The following is a 20,101-nucleotide window of genomic DNA, read 5'->3' on the forward strand; positions in this document are numbered from 1 at the left end:
ACCACCCTCAAAAAAGAAATCCAGTGGCCAAAAACCTTCATAATCCAATGATCACCATACCTACAGCCAGACTCCACAGGCTCAAGAAGAGCCAAAACAGGAATGAATCTGTTGAAAACCTCAGGTATGTGGGTTTTGTGACCAAAATGTCCAAGCCCTCACAGAGTCCAAGATGGGTGACCTCCCCGCACCCCATGTCCTGTAGTCATACCCATGAACAGCCTCAGGCACCATACAAGTGACCATGATCCAGAGACACAAAAATAAATCTCAGAAAAGAACAATAAGCTGCAGAGATGCTTCCAGACACCAAAGTTAGCATCCAGTGAAAATTTTAACTCCAGCTGTATCACCCCAATCAAAATTTTGGATTTACTGGAGTGCAATTTGCATCTGTGTGGCATCTCATACTCTACACCACTGATATGGAGAAGCACCGTCACACTTGATGGGATGTAAAGTATAAGGCAACAAATCTCAATTAAGAAAATATTGGCACACAAGGTTCAACCTGTAAAAACATGTTAATAATCTCTTATACAAGGGTTTAATGGCACTAAGGTGAGATACAACAATCTTCATACACTTTCTCTAAGGAAATCTTTTTTGATCATTTTTAGCAAATTATTCATAACAAGCAATACAAAATAAATTATTTAGGGCCTGCTATTGGGGCAGGCTTGGGTGGCGGTTGGGAAAAGTGGAAATATTGGTGGTGGAAAGGTGTAATGGTGGTTGGATTAGTGTTGGAATACTGAGTGTAATAAATCATTATGAGCAACTTTATAAAATAAAATAATTTTTTTAAATACAACTGAACATAATTAAATTTGTTCTTTCTGAAAGTAAACATCAATGTGTACTTGATGTGAAGATTTGAACTATTTTAAGAAATAAAATGTCTGAAATTTAATACTAATTCTTTCAGTTCTTTGGGATATACACTATGAGCCCTCTGGGTATCTGCTCATAACCAAATCAAGTGTCAACATCAAAAGAATGGCAACTATATTCTTACTACATACATCATATGTTATTTCTTAAAATATTAATGTAAGTGGACATCTGCCCAGCATTCTTAGACTGGTTCTGTGTAGTTAGTTTTAGCAATGTGTTATACCAACGTAAAGAATTTCACAACCATTCTGTGTTTATTTTAAACCTATAGTAATAAGCCACTCTTTTGACCTTGTCTCTCTTAGAATTTCTTACTTGACTATAGTAAATCAATATATCTAATAAAATTCTAAATACTCCAATATATAAATCTTCATAAATTTAATAAATTCTATTTCCATGGACTCGTAATCATATTTAAGTCTATGCATTTAAATATTTGCATCACTGGAAAACATTAATGTAGAGATTTCTTGTGAAATCAAAATGCTTCTAAACTGAGCTTATTTCTTAAAGCAAATATTTTTCTATTCCTTTTAAAGTTATCATACACTTAAGTAAGACTTTTATGAAATAGTCAGATATGCATAAAACTGTTAAACGAATGAAATTTACTGCAACACATAATCACTTGAAGCAGCAAATGATTAACTTTAAAGGTTGTTCTGTAATAACAGATTACTGAGTTTTGGTTTAAAGAAAATTAAAAACAAATAGGCCACATTAAAGTTTCAAATGAGAAATGAACAGGTTTTAAGAGAACCATATTAAGTTTTAACTATATTAAATTTTAATGCATATATTTAATTACAAATTACTATACAACCATTAAGTTGTTAAAAATAAGCATATCTAGTCTGTAACTAAAATTTAATTTTCAGTTTGACATAAAGTTATAAATACTGAATGATGATACAAGTCTTCCTCCCTCTGACAGACCTTTTTCATTTTGAAATAAAATTCTTAAAAAATGTATAGCATTTCTCTAAAATATAAAGACAACTAATGAAATTTTAAATTGCTGGGCCAAAGTGAGGGTAGGGTGCTTGCCTTGCACATGGCCAACCCAAGTTCTATCCCTAGCATCCCATAAAGTCCACTGAGAACTGGAGGAGTGATCTCTGAGCTCAGAGCCAGGAGTAATCCCTGCGCACAGCTGGGTGTGCCCCCCCCCAAAAAAAAAAAATAAGGAGGGGAAGGGAAGGAAAGAGAAGGAAAGGAAAGGGAAGGGAAAAGAACGAGGGAAAAGAAGGGGAAGGGTTGGCAGGGGTGGGGAGGTACTGGGAGCCTTCAGGGCTACCTATATCCAGTGGTACTGGAAGCCATAAGGTATCAGGAATCAAATTCAGGGCGTTGCGTATGCAAGGTATGCACCTCTGGCCCCTGAGTTATCTCTTTCGCGCCTGCCTTGGGGAATCTGGACAAGAGAGCAATAAAAAGTAAATTTGTGGAAACCATCATAAAGGCAAAGCACACACAGAAAAAAGACATCAAATGCAATAATAAGTCAAGTAATGGAGGAAGCAGTCCATAAAGCATGTTTGACTTGAAGGAATAGTCAATTTGTATAAGGAACAAAAACAATAATAATAACTTGTATAAGGAACAAAAACAATAAATAAACAATATTCAAGATATAAGAAACAGTTTTAAAATCATAAATAAACACAAGCAGAGTTTTGAACCTACTTGAATTATAATCTGAAGCTAAGACGTGATGGAAAATACTATACAGATGGAGCTATACAGACCACACAAAGAAGCTTGGAATTTCCAGTAATTTTAAAGGGATCTTTGTAAAAAATTTTTTTCTGAATTTAATATCTCACTTAAAAAAACACACTTCAATATCTGAAACCCTAGATAAAAAGGTTAAAGATGAGTATCACTTGTTTTTTGTTGATCATTACATCTCCCCTATAAACATAGTACAGGAATTTCTCAATCCATTTTGGCTGAGTAATTAGAGAAGAATGAGCTTTAAAATTATGAATTGTATTCTGTAGTCACATATGAAAAGTAATATATACATTATGTCACTATATCAGGAAGCCCAAATTACTATGATATCCCTCCAGGGTGAAAGAAACATAGAATCTATGACTTTAAGGCAAGTTAGTAAATACCAGGAAATTGGGGTCTAACATAAATGTGGAATACCAATAAGAGTGTCTTCATCTCCATAGTAGAAAATCTATACTGTCTTAAAGTGAAACATACAGTTCAAAATTCTTGAAATGTTTTCCATGATCAATTTCAACCTTAGAAGAATCTTTGGGGAAATAAATTTACCTAAGCAGAAAAGTGAATCTCAGGGCTGGAGAAATTGTACAAGGGTTAAGGAGTTCGCCTTGCATGCAGCAGACTTCAGGCCAACTCTAGAACCAGATGGTCCCCAACTCATCGCTGGAAGTGACCCACAAGCACCACCAGGTATGGGCCCCAAACAAAATAAAGAAAATTGAATAATGTTTTAAAAATTCACCTATTTGCTACATTAAGTTTTCTCTTCGTTTTTTAATAAAACTATTTGAATGTAAAATGGTAATGGTTTCACTTTTATGAAATATCTGATAAATCTTGTTTGCCAAATGTACAAGCAAAGAAAAGAGTAAAAAATGTTTTTTCTCAAAATGTTCATGATGTCCCTTTGAGAATTAGGTAAAATCTCAATTTATTGTATTCAGTTTTTTTCTTCATTGGTTAATTTATCTATAATAAAGATAAATCACTATTCGAAAGAAAAAAATTAAGATGACTCTCAGAATGGAATAGATGGTTAGGTCAATTAATGAGATGGAAACAAAAGATTTATTTTGTTTTGTTTGCTTTTGTGGGAAGAGATCCAAGAACTTTCAACTGATGTTTGTGATATGGGAGAAATGTGTGAATTGAGATGTCAGAAGCAGCTCTACATAGAATCTCCTAGCTCAGAAGAATGGCTTAGGTTAGAAATATACAGTAAGGCATCACTTGCTATAAATATGATATTCAAAGGTTAAAATGTATAAACTAGGGGCTGAGTTTAGAGGGAAAAAGCAGGCCCAGGACCACATTTGGAGCATTCAATATCCAGAGTTGCTTAGACTGTGTAAAGAGAAACTGCACCCAGTGAGGTAGGCTACGTTACAAAAGAGAAAAGAAATTTGACGAAGACATGAACGTTCTACAATCTCAAATGCTGATAGAGTAAGCATCAAAAAGAGAATTAAGAAGAGAATCTGCTGAAGGTCCGACTTTGGGGGGAGAAACTCCAAACAATAATAGAGTTTTTTGTTGAAATATTAAATGCAATCAAAATAAAGAGAAAGTAAAGTGAAATTTATCAGATACACAGGTGGGGTAGGGGGTTGGGGGGTTGTGGGGGAGGTATACTGTGATTCTTGGTGGTGGAATATGTGCACTGGTGAAGGCATGGGTGTTTGAGCATTGTATAACTGAGACTTAAACCTGAAAGTTTTGTAACTTTCCACATGGTAATTCAATAAAAAAAAAAAAATTAAAAAAAGAAAATCTGCTGAATTCATCAAGACAAAGGCCAACAGCGCCATGAGATGGGCAAGAAGCCCAAATAATTCCGACTGAGGTAAAGTTAACAACCAAAGTAAGTGGACTGAGGAACAAAAGATGTGAGCACATGGGAACAATCTGTAAGATGAGTTGAAATGGTGAGAGACAAAGAGGAGAGGGCAGCAGACATATGTGAGGTCTGGTAAGTTTCCACTATGCATGTATTTGGCTTTGTTTTAATCAGACATAGAACAGCGTGTCTGCATGCAAATGCCAAGAGCAGAAAAGGATACAGGTTGGAAGCAGGGAAAAGGAATAAGTAATAATCAAAGAAATAAACTTCTCATTGTCAGTCATTTACAATATTAGATTTGTATACGAAGATACTGGCAAATAAAATTGTGAGCATTTAATTAAATATGATACTGCTGAAAATTGAAAACCTAGTTGTTGTTTTTTTTTTTTGCTTTTTGGGTCACACCCAGCGATGCTCAGGGGTTACTCCTGGCTTTGCACTCAGGAATTACTCCTGGCGGTGCTTGGGGGACCATATGGGATGCCGGGGATCAAACCCGGGTCGGCCGCATGCAAGGCAAACGCCCTACCCGCTGTGCTATCGCTCCGGCCCCTGTTTTTTTTTTTTTTAATTAGTTTATTTTTAATTAGAGAGTCATCGTGAGGGTACAGTTACAGATCCATATACATTTTTGTGCTCATGCTTCCCCCATACAAAGTTCAATAACCCATCCCTTCACCAGTGCCCATTCTCCACCACCTGTAAAACCAACATCCCTCCCCCCCTCCCCAGACCCGTCTCCCCCCACCCCACCCTGCCACTATGGCAGGGAATTCCCTTTTGTTTTCTCTCTCTGATTAGGTGTTGTGGTTTGCAATAGAGGTGTTGAGTGGCCATTGTGTTCAGTCTCTAGTCTGTATTCCACCCGCCTCACCCTTCCCCCACATGACCTCCAACCACATTTTACTTGGTGGTCCCTTCCCTGAGTTACCCAGAATGAGCAACATGGAAAGTATCATGCTAAGCGAAATGAGTCAGAAAGAGACAGACAGACATAGAAAGATTGCACTCATCTGTGGAATATAGAATAATAGACTATAAGACTAACGCCCAAGAATAGTAGAAATAAGTACCAGGAGAATGTTTCCATGGCTTGGAGGCTGGTCCCTGTTTTTTTTTTTTTTTGTAAGCTCCATATTTGCTTTATCTAAGCACTGTGGCAAATCTAAGAAACCACATCAAACTTACTCTAATGCTACTGATAACCATGAATAATCTACGCTATCTTTATTTTTATTATTTTGAGGTTGGGTCCTACGTGGCAGTATTCAGGGCTGACTCCTAGCTCTGAACTCAAGAACCATTCCTGACAGGGATCAGGGGCACCACATGTTGTGCCAGGGATCAAATCCAGATTGATCACCTGCAAGGTAAGTTCCCTACACACTATACTATTGCTCCCAGCCCTCATATGCTACTTTTTAAACCAAGGAAAAATAAAGTTACTGAAACAACACTAAATATGAAAGTAAAATGCCCTGAAAGATCTAATGAAAAGAATGATACAATGACCACATAATTAAAACAAAAACTGAGTGAAAATATTACCAGTAAAAATACAAAAAAATGGAAAATAAAAGATTTATATAATACAAGGCAATGACTTAAATGACCAAAACTGGACCCCAAAAACTGAAATAGAAAAAATAAATAGAACAATTAAGCATTTTCAAGCTTTTAAAATAATAAAAATTACACTGGTGTTAAAGTATTGCATGACTAGAATGCAAAATACAATGAAATGAATTTGTTGTTAAAGAAAATATTTTTAAAGACACATGAAATTAAAATACCTTTTCTAAAGAAATGATTACTCTCTCTCTACTTTTGGACATCATGGTTTGCAATACAGATACGAAGAGGCTATCATGTCTGGTCCTCTATCAACTTTCAGCACACTTCTTCCATCCTGAATGATCCCTCCGACCATCATTGACTTAGCTATCCTTCTCTATTCTAGCTGTCTTCTCCTCCAGCTCGTGAGGCAGGCTTCCATCTATGGAGCAATCTTCCTGGCCCTTGTGTCCACTGTCCTTGGGTGTCAGTCTGATATTATGTCATTTTATATTCTACAAATGAGCGCAGTCATTCTATGTCTGCCCCTCTCTTTCTGACTCATTTCACTTAGCATTATACTTTCCATGACCATCACCTTATAAGCAAATTTCATCACTTCATCTTTGGATGCAGATTCTGTAACATAAAAATTTACTTGGCACCATTGGAAAGTCTACTGTAATACTGAAAACATGAAGGCCAAACATCCAGCAAGCAACACCAACAACACAGTGCTGGATCTATTACTAATATCTTTATAGGGTTTATAATGTGCCAAGAACTGTTATAAGACCATTTAATTTTTTATACTCAATTTTCATAAATCTATAATGGAAAATAATTATACTCCATTTTACAACTGGGGAACAGATTTCAACTCGCAAAACTACTAAACAGAAGTTTGTTCCAGACTTCACATTACTAACTACTCTACCCAATTGCTCTACTTTATCAACAACAGATGACAAACCCTTTACTGTAGAATGGAATGACTACATTTGGATAATAGGAGAGAAGAGACATGATGCAAATTAGTGCAAATTATTCCTGGTAACATTTTACCTTTTACGTTGCTTTTATATGAATTAATAAAATATTTTTGCTAACACTTTTTTGGTAGTAGAATACCTGAGAAAAATGCCAATCTTTAAAATATACAGAAAAGAGAAATTTACACAAAATATCGATAAGAGAGCAAAATCTGTTTTCTAATAATTCAAAACTCCAGCATACTTGCTATGTAAAAGTAGGTTCTAAATTTTTTTAATATTTCCATCATTGCTAAGCCATATGATTTATCTGATGCTACATGCTGAAAATTAAAATAATGTGAAAATATATTTAGAAATAAAGGGTACATGATCTAAAGAATTATAATATCTGTCTTTATTTTATTGCCTTTAATTAATTAGCACAGTAGCATTGTCATCCATTGTTCATCGATTTCCTCAAGTGGGCACCAGTAACATCTCCATTGTGAGACTTGTTGTTATTGTTTTTGGCATATGGAATATGCCACGGGTAGTTTCCCAGGCTCTACAGTGCGGGTGGGACACTCTTGGTAGCTTGCTGGGCTCTCCGAGAGGGACGGAGGAATAGAACCTGGGTCGTGCAAAGTAAATGCCCTACCCGCTGTGCTATTGCTCCAGTCCAGCCTGGAGCAGTAGCCTTTGATTTATAATGTCTAAAATTTAAAATCCAGCTAATCATGAAGGATAATAGCTTGAGTTTAAGATCTATGATATTGGGGCTGGAGAGATAGCACAGCGGGTAGGGCGTTTGCCTTGCACGCGGCCGACCCGGGTTCAAATCCCAGCATCCCATATGGTCCCCTGAGCACGGCCAGGGGTAATTCCTGAGTGCAGAGCCAGGAGTAACCCCTGTGCATCACCAGGTGTGACCCAAAAAGAAAAAAAAAACAAAAAACAAATAAGATCTATGATATTACCATCAGAGGTTGGAGGGATAGCTTAGGGATCTAAGGACAGTTCAAGTCACAGGATGTGATCCTATGGTTTCCTGAGCTTCATCAATCTACAGGCCCTAACGGCCCTCAAGTACTGCTATGTATGGCCAGACAGAGGCCCCCAACCACTACACAGGTGGCCTAGATAGTATCTGGCAGCCCAGAGCACTAGCAGCACTATATCAATCCCTAATATTGAATCAATGGACCAGCTGAGAATTATGAGGAAAGTGCAGTGGTACATGCTGCTTGGAAGTGCCCCCAATAATATATGTGTGTATATTTATATATTTATACAGCAATAATATATATTTTATAAATAATTTATATACACACATACATGCACATGACTTCATCAAAGAATTCTGATTTTAGAAAAATAATAGCTTTATTTTTTTCGCTAAGCATTCTTGCTAACCCCCTCAAATCTGAATATTCCTTTGCTAGAGAAAAGGATAACAAAAGAAATCACAAATTGATGAAAAAAAAACAACTCCTGAATTCAGCTGCTTTTTAGGTAGTTACTAGTAGATACGAACATTACACATCTAAACAGATTTTGGTTAAGGAATTTTATGAATTTCTGTGGTCCAAATGCTTCTAATACCCTATCTCTCTTCCATCACCATTTGACTGTCAAATGGAATGGCAATGAATACAAAATAAAACTGAAAAATGTACAACTCAGAAAACTAATGTTAAAAAAATGACAAAAAGGAAAAAGAAAAAAAATTAGGGCTTCAAGATAAATGGTCTACTTTCAGTCAATTTTAAGTCTATATTCAGGCAGGATATAAGAACAATACAGGAAGAGCAAGCCACCAAACCACCTTGTCATCTCACGTAAGTTAAGAAATATTATCATGTCTATGATCTCCAGACTGAAAACTATGTGGCCTTCTCAGAATAGGGACAGGCGGATTCCCCTTTCTTCTAGCAGAGCCTAACAGCCACCACACCCAATTTCTTTGATCATAAAAATGGCCCCAACTCTACAGCTCTTGAATCATAGCCTCAAAAGTGGCCACACAACACCTCCTCAAAATTTCTCAGTAGTTACAGTCCAACAGAAGCACAGCAAATTTGATGGGAAAGTTGAATAGAAGCGAACCAAGCCCAATGCACAAAAACAATAACCCAGAAGGCTCAACCAGTACCAACCAGCTCAATAAATTCCAAAATAATAGTTTCAGTAGCACCACTGTGAGATATGATAGTTATCACAAGTTAATTTTATTAATCTATTTTCCGGTATTTCTAATTAATATTTGTCACTTTGTGGCAACAGCAATATAAAGTAAATTTTTATGTGCCTACTAAGGGGGCAGGCTTGGAGGGTGGTAGAGAAATGGGACACTGGTGGAAGTAAGGTCACACTGGTGGTGGGATTGGTATTGGAACATTGTGCACATGAAACAACTGTATTACGAACAGTTTTGCAAATTGTGGATTTATAATAAATAATTTGTCTTATTCGTTGGGAAAGACAAATAAGGAGAAGCTGCTAAAATCTTAGGACTGAGAGAGGAACAGAGACATTACTGGTGCCCGCTCAAGTAAATCAACGAACAACGGGATGACAGTGATAGAGTGTTACAGTGATAATAAGTAACAAATACACTTCCAAAACAATACAAGGAAGCCTCAGTTAACTCATAAGTAAACTGAACCATACACAAAATATGTCTCATAAACTGAGCTAAACTGGAAGACAATAATAACAACACAGAATCTAAAAACCACAAAGAACGTAATATAAAAACCTAGTGGCCACAACTTACCTTGTAAGACTGAAAAGAGACAAATTACTTTTTAATACACATTTTTTAAATTATCTCATTTTAAATACTTAAGAATATACAGAACATAAATTAACTGTTTTTGGAACACAGAATGTCTCTGAGGTGAAATATAACAGTTTACCTTGAAGAAAAATTTAATACTTTACCTTAGACCAAAGATGTGTGATTGTTCATAGTTGAATAAAGAATGAATTTTGGCATCTGAATTCAATATTATAAGTCTATCAATAATATCCTGAAAAAGAAAGAAAAACTGTGCTTCACTAAAGCCACTTAAAGGAACACAACAAAATTTATCTCTATTTATAGTTCTTAAATTTGCCTTTACATTAGAACTACCAAAGAAGTTGCAATAAATAAATCATATTATTAAATACCTAAGACTCACACCCATAGATCCTAAATTAATAAGCCTGGTTGTAGCTCAGACATTAAGATGCACAAAAGTTCTGTAAACAAATTAATTAATGTTTGGCCAAAACATAGAACCATGAATTTATGCACCCATTCCAGGATTATATGATCAGCTAATGCAGCTATTTAATTCTAATTAAATTACTAAAAATGTAAAATACTTATAAAACAAGCATGAAGTCAACAAATATGAAGCATAAAAGTGAATTTGAGTATTTTATTCATGAACTATTTGAAATTTTTCAAAATAGTGTCTACTCATGTAAGTCCGTGGTTTCCAATAAAGTCCATGGTGAATGCTGGAATCACCCAGGGAACTTTAACTATACATACAAATGACAAGGCTCTATCCCAGACCAATTAAGTCACTTCTCCTGGGAATTGTATTCTGACATTAAATTCTTTTTAAGAGCTCCCCAAGTTGCTGCAATGTGCAGCCAGTCTAAAAAATTAGTGATGCAAGTGTAAAGAGAACCTGATAAGTACTGGCCATATCTCTAATTTAAGCAATGACAATTTAAGGTTTCCACACAATTCCACACAGACTTTGAGCACTTGATAAAAATCTTTCTCTAATGCCCTTGCTTTTGTGTATACCTTTGAGAAGCATCCTAAGAGACATTTTTGAGGGAGTGGGGATTGGAACCACACCCAGAAATGGTCAGGAATAACTCCTGCCTCTGCAATCAGGGATCACTCCATGTGGGACCTTACATACATATAGGGGATTGAACCTGGTTTGACCACTTGCAGGTCAAGTGCCCTACCTGCTGCACACTCTCTTTGGACCACAGCAACCCCACACCACCCCATCCTAAATCCACAGCTAAGTCTTCTCTCTCTTGATGCTCATTTTCCCGAGCAATAAACTTGTACCCTCCAGTAAACTTTAAGATATTTCAGTGATGAATGAATGGGATGAAAGGAGGAAGATTTTGCAAGCAAGTAGAGTCACATAACTTTTATTGAGGACTACATGAATGATGTACAAACATCCTATTAAATTAGTAGGAAGAAGTAAAATTTATTTGCAAAAGGAAGAAATAATGAATTAAAACAAACAAAGAACATTTGACAGCCACTTCCCTATAGACTCACATACCAGCTCTAGACCACCGATTCCCAAATAAATTTCCCAGGGGATGCAAGCCAAGCAGATAAAATTTGTGGAATCACAGGAACCCAAAACTGAAAACTCTGAAGTACAAATGGGTGGCAAAAACCCATTCAGTCAAGGTTTCAGCAGCTGCACCCTTACCTTATCACTATAGTCACGCCAAGGGCTCAGTTCCACCAAAGGTCTCAGTTCCACCACTTCATGAATATTCTCTGGCGGAGATGCAATCAATGAATAATTCAAGGTACCCAGTACCCAGGCTGAGAACTCTGGTGAGTTTTCAGTCAGGTGGGTAGCCCCTTCCCAGCACCACATACATCTGAAAGGCAGACCCGGGGCTGAGACCTCCAAGCCTGCTCGGATCGGGACTGGGCCTGCTCCGCCCAGATTTCCCATTTCCCAGTAGCTAGGTGGTCACACCCAGGGACTGTCCTGGTGCCGTGTAATCCTGTCAATGGCCAGCATCCAGAGACTTAAATGACAGCTCCCAGAAGAGAGCAACGTAGAGAATCTCTTGTCCGAGCGCCTGGCTGTCTTCCCCAGGGCCTCCTCAGAAGAGATGGGTTCCAGCTTCCCTCCCCACCCCGAGCAGAACTCCTGGTGGCGGAAGACCTCTGGAGCCTAGCCACAACCTGCTCAAGGCCCCTCTCCACACGTTCAGACGAGCCTCACGCATGAAGGAACCGGCAGAGGAACCCAGGTGTGTGCGATCGGGGGGCTGAGACCTCCAGGGCTGCTCCGCCCAGATTTCCCATTTCCCAATAGCTAGGCGGTCACACCCAGGCACTGCCCTCAGTACCATGTAATCCCATCCACAGCCAGCATCCAGAGACTTAAAAGCAAGCTTCTGGAAGCTTTGCCACCTCTTGTTATCTTCTAGCCTACTTCTCCCTCTGGGAGAACCTGGCAAACTACTGGAAGTTTCCTGCCCACATGGGAGAGCCTCGCAAGGTCCCCATGGTGTATTAATATGCCAAAACCAGGAACAAGCTGGGTCTCATTCCCCTGACCCTGTAAGAGCCTCCAGTATGGCATTGTTGGAAGGACAACTAGAGAGAGGCTTCTAAAGTCAGGGCTTGGACGAATGGAGACGTTGCTGAGACCACTCGAGAAATTCGACGATCAACGGGATGATGATGATGATGATGATGATTGATTTTAATATTAGTTTTGTTGTCTAATCAATTTTAATTCTAAAACTGTCAACAGTTGACTTTTTTCTCTATATTAAAGTAAACTTAGTTGTTTTTTTTTTTACTTGCTTTTTGGGTCACACCCGGCAATGCTCAGGGGTTACTCCTGGCTCTTCACTCAGGAATTACTCCTGGCGGGGCTCAGGGGACCATATGGAATGCTGGGATTCTAACCCAGCTTGGCCGCATGCAAGGCAAACACCCTACCTGCTGTGCTATCGCTCCAGCCCAAACTTAGTATTTTTCAACTTGAAAAATACTCATCAAAACTTAGCTAAAATTGGACTTGGGAAAAAGAAACTACGGCACAAAAACATACTATAATACTAGTTGGCCATAAGAATAGATGAAGTATCACAGTATACTGTGATTCTTGGTGGTGGAATATGTGCACTGGTGAAGGGATGGGTGTTCGAGCATTGTATAACTGAGACTTAAACCTGAAAGCTTTGTAACTTTCCACATGGGGATTCTATAAAAGAATAAAAAATTAAAAAAAAAAAAAGAAACAGGAGTGAATGTAAGGGAAGTGCATTAAGTCTCCAAGTCTATATTAATTTGTAACACAGCAATAATAATAATAATAAAAGAAATACATGCAAAAAAAAAAAAGAATAGATGAAGTGATGCAATTTGGTGCTCCATAAATGGATCTGGAGAGTGTCTTTTTTTTTGGAGGGGGGTCACACCCAGCGATGCTCAGGGGTTACTCCTGGCTCTGCACTTAGGAATTACTCCTGGGGTTGCTTGGAGGACATATGGGATGCCAGGGATCGAACCCGGGTCAGCTGCATACAAGGCAAACACCCTACCCACTGTACTCATTCCAGCCCAGAGAGTGTCTTGTTGAGTGAACTCAGAGGGTGAGGAATAGACTGATGAGCACAATCAAAGGTGGGATATAAAGAAACTTGGTAGGGGGAATATCAAATGCCTAAATGCAATAGAAACAAAGAGCAAAATAACTGGTCTTCAGTAAGAAGCTTGCCACTGGGATGGGATTAGGGTGGGTGGATAAATTAGGGGAAAGAGCATTAGGGCAATGGTAGAAGAGAAAAATGCCTGCCACAGAGGCAGGTAGCATTAGTGCAAGGTAGTGGACAATGGTGAAAGAATTGGTGCAGGAACACTGTATACCTGAAACTCAAACATTTGCAATTCACAATAATTTAATTTTTTTTCCTTAAATCTGGAATAGGGCAAACTTACCTAGAAGTAGTTTATACCCAACCCTTGGAATGCAATTACCATTTAACAGATATCTTGGAAAGTGTGTAAATAATACCAGTTTAGGAGATTATTATCAGTAAATATTAAATAAGCTTCCTGATAATAATTAACTAATGTGATAAAATTTTACAGCCATGTATAAAATAAAGGCTATTTTTTGTTTCAAATCTTCAAACTAAGATAAGCAATACATTCATAGTCTCAGTTTGAGTTTCATATTTTCCTTAGTTGTCCAACCTCTCTCTCCTTCTCTTTCCCAATTTCTAAAATCTAACTGTCCTGATTTAGGCAGTAACACAGTCACAAATTTCTCTTGCCATACCCATGAACCTGAACAATATTAAGCAGTCTTTGCAGCAGACATTTGGAGAAAGGCATTGGCTATATGGGTCTTAACACAGCAGTTACTTTTACTAGCTAAAAAATATCACAATTTTTAATAAATGATCTATTAGAATTAACGCAGATTTTTCCCCATGATTATTTTTCACAGAATAAAGAATTGAAGAGATCACTAAATTTCTTTTACCTAAAAGAGAGTGGCAATTTAATTCTACAAAGAGATGGTTCTTCACTCTCACACAACTAGTATAAGTGTCTAAAAATTTGCACAGCTATCTAAATATGATGCTGAATTTAGACTATATGATTCACTATAAGTGACATCTCAGGATTTTGAAGCTTTAGCTCTGAATCTAAATACTAAATGTAAGAAATAAAAATGGGATTACAAACATACTAATAGCAGTGAGATTGCAGTGATCTGTCAATGATGTGAAGAAATTTTCAGAGAAGAAATATCACAGTAAGTAATTCTATCCTGAAAAAAGGAATATATGGTGGATAACCACTTAACAAAAAAACTGAATCTCTAAGAAGTCTTTCTTATGGAGAACCTCAGTTTCTTAGCATGTCAAAGGGGATTAAAAAGGCAATCAGTCTCCTTCAGCAAGCAGCAGCTTCCTCACAACAAGCATTTGCAATTAAGTCTTTGTATTTGCAAAATTTACTGTGAACTTCAATCCTCTGAAAAAATATCATCCAGCATGGGAATACATTCAATAATCTGGTGGAGACAAAAACTTAGAATATTCTACATAAGTAAAACATGTATGAGTGCCTACTGTTTACTGATGGCCATGTTTGTGCTATTTAATCCCTTTTATGGAAGAAAGTGATTGGTGAGGGACAGGTAAGTCATAATGCCAACAGTCTTCCAACTACACTAGTTAATACTGGTTTGTTAGTCTATAAGTATTGATAAAAATCAGCCTCTAAGATCCTTCATTTCAGGATATTCAAAGTAGAAAGTATTTTAGGCTATGGTTGCTGGTACAACAAAATACCAAAGACTAGGCAGATTACAAAGGAAACTGTACTTCTCATAGTTCTGGAGTCTGGGAAATCTAAATCAGGATCCACAAGATTTTGTGACTGCTGAAAGAGTCCACTTTCTAGCTGACAGATAGTTGGCCTTTTTTTTTTTTTTGTAACCTCATACATGTTAATGGTCTCTTTAACATATACCATAAAAAAAATCATCTGTTTTCCTAACCTAAATGCATTTTTTTTAAATCTGGCACTTTACTTAAACACCATGGTTTACAAACTTTTTCATGATGCATTTGTTACAGGCATTCAATATTCCAACCCCAATCCCACCACCACTGTGACCTTTCCTCCACCACTGTCTCCATTTTCCCAAATATCCCTCAAGCCTGCCTCCGTAGCAGGTACAAAATAACTTATTTATATTGCTTGCTACTATTAAATAGCTAACAGAATCATCAAAAAATACTTCAGTAGAAGAAAATTTGTGAAAATCATGAATATCTCACTATAGTACATTAAGTCCTTGTCAGAGAGTTTATTAAGCTGTGGAATAAACCCTAAGCTGTTGCTAGTTGAGACTCCTGTGTTAATGTTTTTGTTAATGGAGCTTAGTTGGTTTCTACATTATATTCCTATCCCATCTGTTGTGCTCCTCGTGGGGTGATAGTATTGCAAAGTCTAGAGATATCATGAAGATGGACTCCAGAAAATCCAGAATATCTGAGTGGTCACGGTGGGATGTAGGTGTGGCTGCTAGGCCTTCTGGAAATACAGGGGGGCATGAGAGCAGGTCACCCAACACACCTCCAAGAAAGCTTGGAGTTTTCAGCTGAAAAAGTAAAAAATAAAATAGAAACTTGGTGTACCCGAAATTTTCAGAAGTTTAGCATCTCTCTAGCACTCAGTCATGAAGTGGTGGCAGCACAGGCATGGCGGCAGCTGTTGCCGTGGCTGAAGCATGATGGCAGCTGTTAGTGTGGCTGTAAGCATGGTTTGTTAGTCTATAACAAACCATGTTTTAGCAGGGCGGAGACTTGAACCACGCCCTCCCACAGTGACCCCAGAAGTCTCAACTAGGAACCAGTATATCCAAGAAATTTTTGCTTCTAGTTGAATCTATTTTGAAACTTAATGATGAGGCTCTGAAGCAGGGCCGGTAGATGAGCTCACATGGCAATGGCAATGGAATGTGCGTGTGGTTGCCTGGGCTTCCCTGTACAGGGCAGTGGAGGGAGGTAGCTCATCCCCACTTCAAGAAAGCCAAGGGTTTTCGGCCAAAACCATCTGTTGTACCTGAAATTTTCAGGCATTGGGCATTTACTTGGAGCCCAGACATAAGGTGGTAGAGACAGCGTAGGCATAGACACAATCCTGGGCTGTAACCATTGGCCTTTTTTGCAATTTTTCACATGAAAAGGGGTAAAGAATTTTTCTAGGGTCCACTTTCAAAGAGCAGTAATCACCGACTAAAGTTCCCAGCTTCAGATGCTCTCTCATTAAGAATTAAGTTCAAATACAAATTTTTGTGGTATGTATAAGTGAATGTACAAGCATTCACTCTACAGCTGAGAGGTAGGCAGAACACTTTTTGTTCAGAGATGAATTCAATTAAATGGAAACCTCCCGCCAAATATCAGTCTACACAACAATCAACAGAATCTATGACTCTTACCCTATTTGGAAGTAGGCTCTCTTCAGTCGTAATTAAATTAAGGATCCTGACACAATCATGAATTACCTAAGTGAGCATAAAATCTAAAGATGCCTTCTTAGAAAAGCAGAAGGAGGAAAACAATAATTCAAAAGGATGTATGCACACCCACGTTCATTGTAACCCTTAGTACGACTGCCAAGATGTAGAAACAAAGCAAATGTCCAACTACAGATGATGGATCAAAGAAGCATAAATACACAATAGAATACCATGCGGCTGTAAGAAAAGATAAAATTGTGCAGCTTGCTTCAACATGAACAGAACTGACGGGTATCGTGCTAAGAGAAGTAAGTCAGAAATAGAACAGATACCAGATCATTTCACTCTCCTGTGGGATATATAGTCAAAATAAGAACACAGTACTGAAAAAAGTGAAAGGATAAAATCAGACCAGAAGAAATGTACAGATAGTGAGGGGCGGGGGGGTCATGGCAATTTGGTGGTGGTAGAGTATGATCATTTTGTATATCTATACCATACATTTCAACATTACAGTGATTCTCTAATTATCATTAACAAATTTAAAGAGAAAAACAAAAAGGAGATATAAAACAGAGAAGAGAAGAAGGCCATGTGATAATGAAGCAGAAACTAGAGATGTGAAGCAGCAAGCCATGAAATCCCGTAACTACTCAAAGATGCACGAGGCAAGAAGTTCTCTCCCTAAAGCTTTGCAGGGAAACAGCACCATGATAACAATTTGATTTCAGATTTCTGGCTTCCAAAACTGAGTGGATACATTTCTTCTATTTTGTGGGGCTCACAGATGGCTTATGGGAAAAGGTGACTTCCTTGAATGCATGATGCCTAGAACTCAGGTACCACTGTCTTTCACATATATCAAACACAACGCAAGTAATTCTGCCAAAGTCTGTGATCTCATAGCACTGCCATTCAGTAACATGTAAGCACTGTGGTTATGTGTGGGCACTGCAAATAATGATACTCAAGCACCCCCAGAAAACTTGAACACTAGTGTTTGAACACTACAGTGATGCCCAGGGATATGACAGCCCTGTCTTCCATGAATAATGCCACCATGAGGAGAAGAATATAATGATAATAGTTCAAGGAAATAATTATAAAATAATTATTCTCCATGAGAAATAAAATATTCTCCATGGGGAGAAGAATATAATGACAATAGTTCAAGGAAATAATTATGTGTAAGTCCTTTTCTCTCAGGGAGTAAAGCAATCTTTCATACTTCATTTAATACATTTAACTTACACAACACCAAATGAACTAGAAATGATACTGTCCCGGTAACAAAACAGAAGTCAAGGTCTAAGATGTCCAAGATAACAAAATTTCTAAGGGACAGAACCAAGCATCTTATCCAGGGTGTCTACTTCAGAATACAAGCTCTCAACCACAATACTGTGAACGCCTTTAAATAGAGCTCACATGGAAAGCACATATGGGAGGAACGGGGGACAGGACTGGCACAGAAGAGACACTGCACAATTGACTGCATCAAATTCCATTTCCATGACAGATGACGAAGCTTAGTGATAGAGCTCTACCTGCCATGCATAGACCTTCACTGAGTTCAATCCCCATAAGTGTGTGTATGTGTGTGGGGGGGGAGAGGCAGGGGAGGTGAGTTCTATTTCCAGTTATTCCTGAATTTCACACAAGAGAGCTATGCAAGTCATTACTTTTTTAAAAATTTTATCTTCTGCATAAGCTAATTTAAATTGAGGTTTTTTAAAAAAATAACCGGGTGGGGGCACTAATATATATCACTTAAATAACTGAAACATAAGTGACAGAAAAAGAAAAGCAGTTGAAAATCACATGTGTCAGAATAAAATAATATTTTGTGTGAACAGGCCTTAATTTACTAAAACCCAGCTAAAAGAGCTGTTTGAAGGGACTGGAGTTATAGTCGGTAATACAATAGGAGACTATTGAAATTAGAACTTTATAGCCCTAATATAAATATAGTCCCTAAAACTGAGAAGAAAAGCAATAATGCAAATAGAATAATAGAAAAAATAATGAAGAATTGTTTTTTTTTTAAAAAAGGTATATGGCCATTAAATGAAGAGTTGTTCTGCGTGGAATGATAAACAACAATTGTTTAAAAATTGTGTAAATAACACTTCTTTGCTGTCAGACAAGTATCTAAATCTCTGCTCACGGGGCTAGAGTGATAGCACAGAGGGTAGGGCGTTTGCCTTGCATGCGGCCGACCCGGGTTCAAATCCCAGCATCCCATAAGGTCCCCTGAGCACCGCCAGGGGTAATTTCTGAGTGCAGAGCCAGGAGTAACCCCTGTGCATTGCTGGGTGTGACCCAAAAAGCAAAATAAATAAATAAATAAATAAATTTCTGGTCACACGGTAAGTCTACCAGGAAGCAGACACTGTAATGATTTTGGGCGGTACTCAGAGAGGTAGTCAGGAAGCCCCAGGGCCCAACAGCCATTCTCAGACGATAGGACTTTCAACTGGACACTAAGACCCAAGGCTGTGATGTTATTTGGGTCCTGCAGTGCTAGAGATACCCAGGCCAATCAGGGGTTCTAGTAGCCTCGAGGGCTGTACTCAGAGATGTTCAGGGAACCATGTGGTGCCAGAAACTGAACCCTGAGCAGGCACATGCCAGGCATGTGCCCTAATACTGTACTATCTCCTAGTTTTAGACACTAATGTTTTATTGATGTAAAAATTTTATTCTCATGGATGAAAAACTGGGAACATATACCAATCACACGTGGATTTACCCTTCAACCAAGTAACCTCAATCTCAAAATGTATCCAAATTGAACACGATCGGCAGAATTCTAAAATAAACTGAACATTCTGGGATCTTAAGACCAGAAAGGTAAGGCTGTGAAGAGATTTTTGTGGTTAAGTCCTAAATAATTAAGTCTAAAATAGGAAACTTCTAAGATGGCCCTGATCTCATCAGCATGAGTCATTTTACAACACAGTTTTTTTTCTAGTTGGTCACAAACATCAGAGATTCAAAGCAGTAGAGGGATCTGGCCTGAAGGTGATTCTTCACCACTGAGATTAAGGGATTACTGGAGAAAAACCTGAGAGTAGCTAAGGGTCACCTGGTATACAGGAACTTGAGCAATACAAGTGCAAGGAACTGATTCATGCCAACAATAATGAATCTGGAAATGGATTTTCTCCATAGACTTCAGACAAGAAATCAGTTTTGCAAACACCAAGTTTTGGACTTGTAATATTCTCTTAAAATTAACTTCTATTCAGAAGTTTCTAAACTGAAGAACTCTGAGTTCATAACAGGTACTACTTTGATTTGCATTTATCAAT

General features: G+C 37.9%; 1 protein-coding gene across 1 annotated transcript in view; it reads right to left on the bottom strand.

The window, feature by feature from the left end:
* TBC1D32 (TBC1 domain family member 32) overlaps window positions 1-20,101 on the bottom strand; it is a 227,184-nt gene that overhangs the window by 84,739 nt on the left and 122,344 nt on the right. Inside the window, exon 23 of the mRNA XM_055137151.1 lies at window positions 9,955-10,043. Coding sequence (XP_054993126.1) covers window positions 9,955-10,043 — 89 coding nt within the window. The remainder of the gene's footprint in view (window positions 1-9,954; window positions 10,044-20,101) is intronic.

Source organism: Sorex araneus, chromosome 4 (genome assembly GCF_027595985.1).
Source record: "Sorex araneus isolate mSorAra2 chromosome 4, mSorAra2.pri, whole genome shotgun sequence".
NCBI lineage: Eukaryota > Metazoa > Chordata > Mammalia > Eulipotyphla > Soricidae > Sorex > Sorex araneus.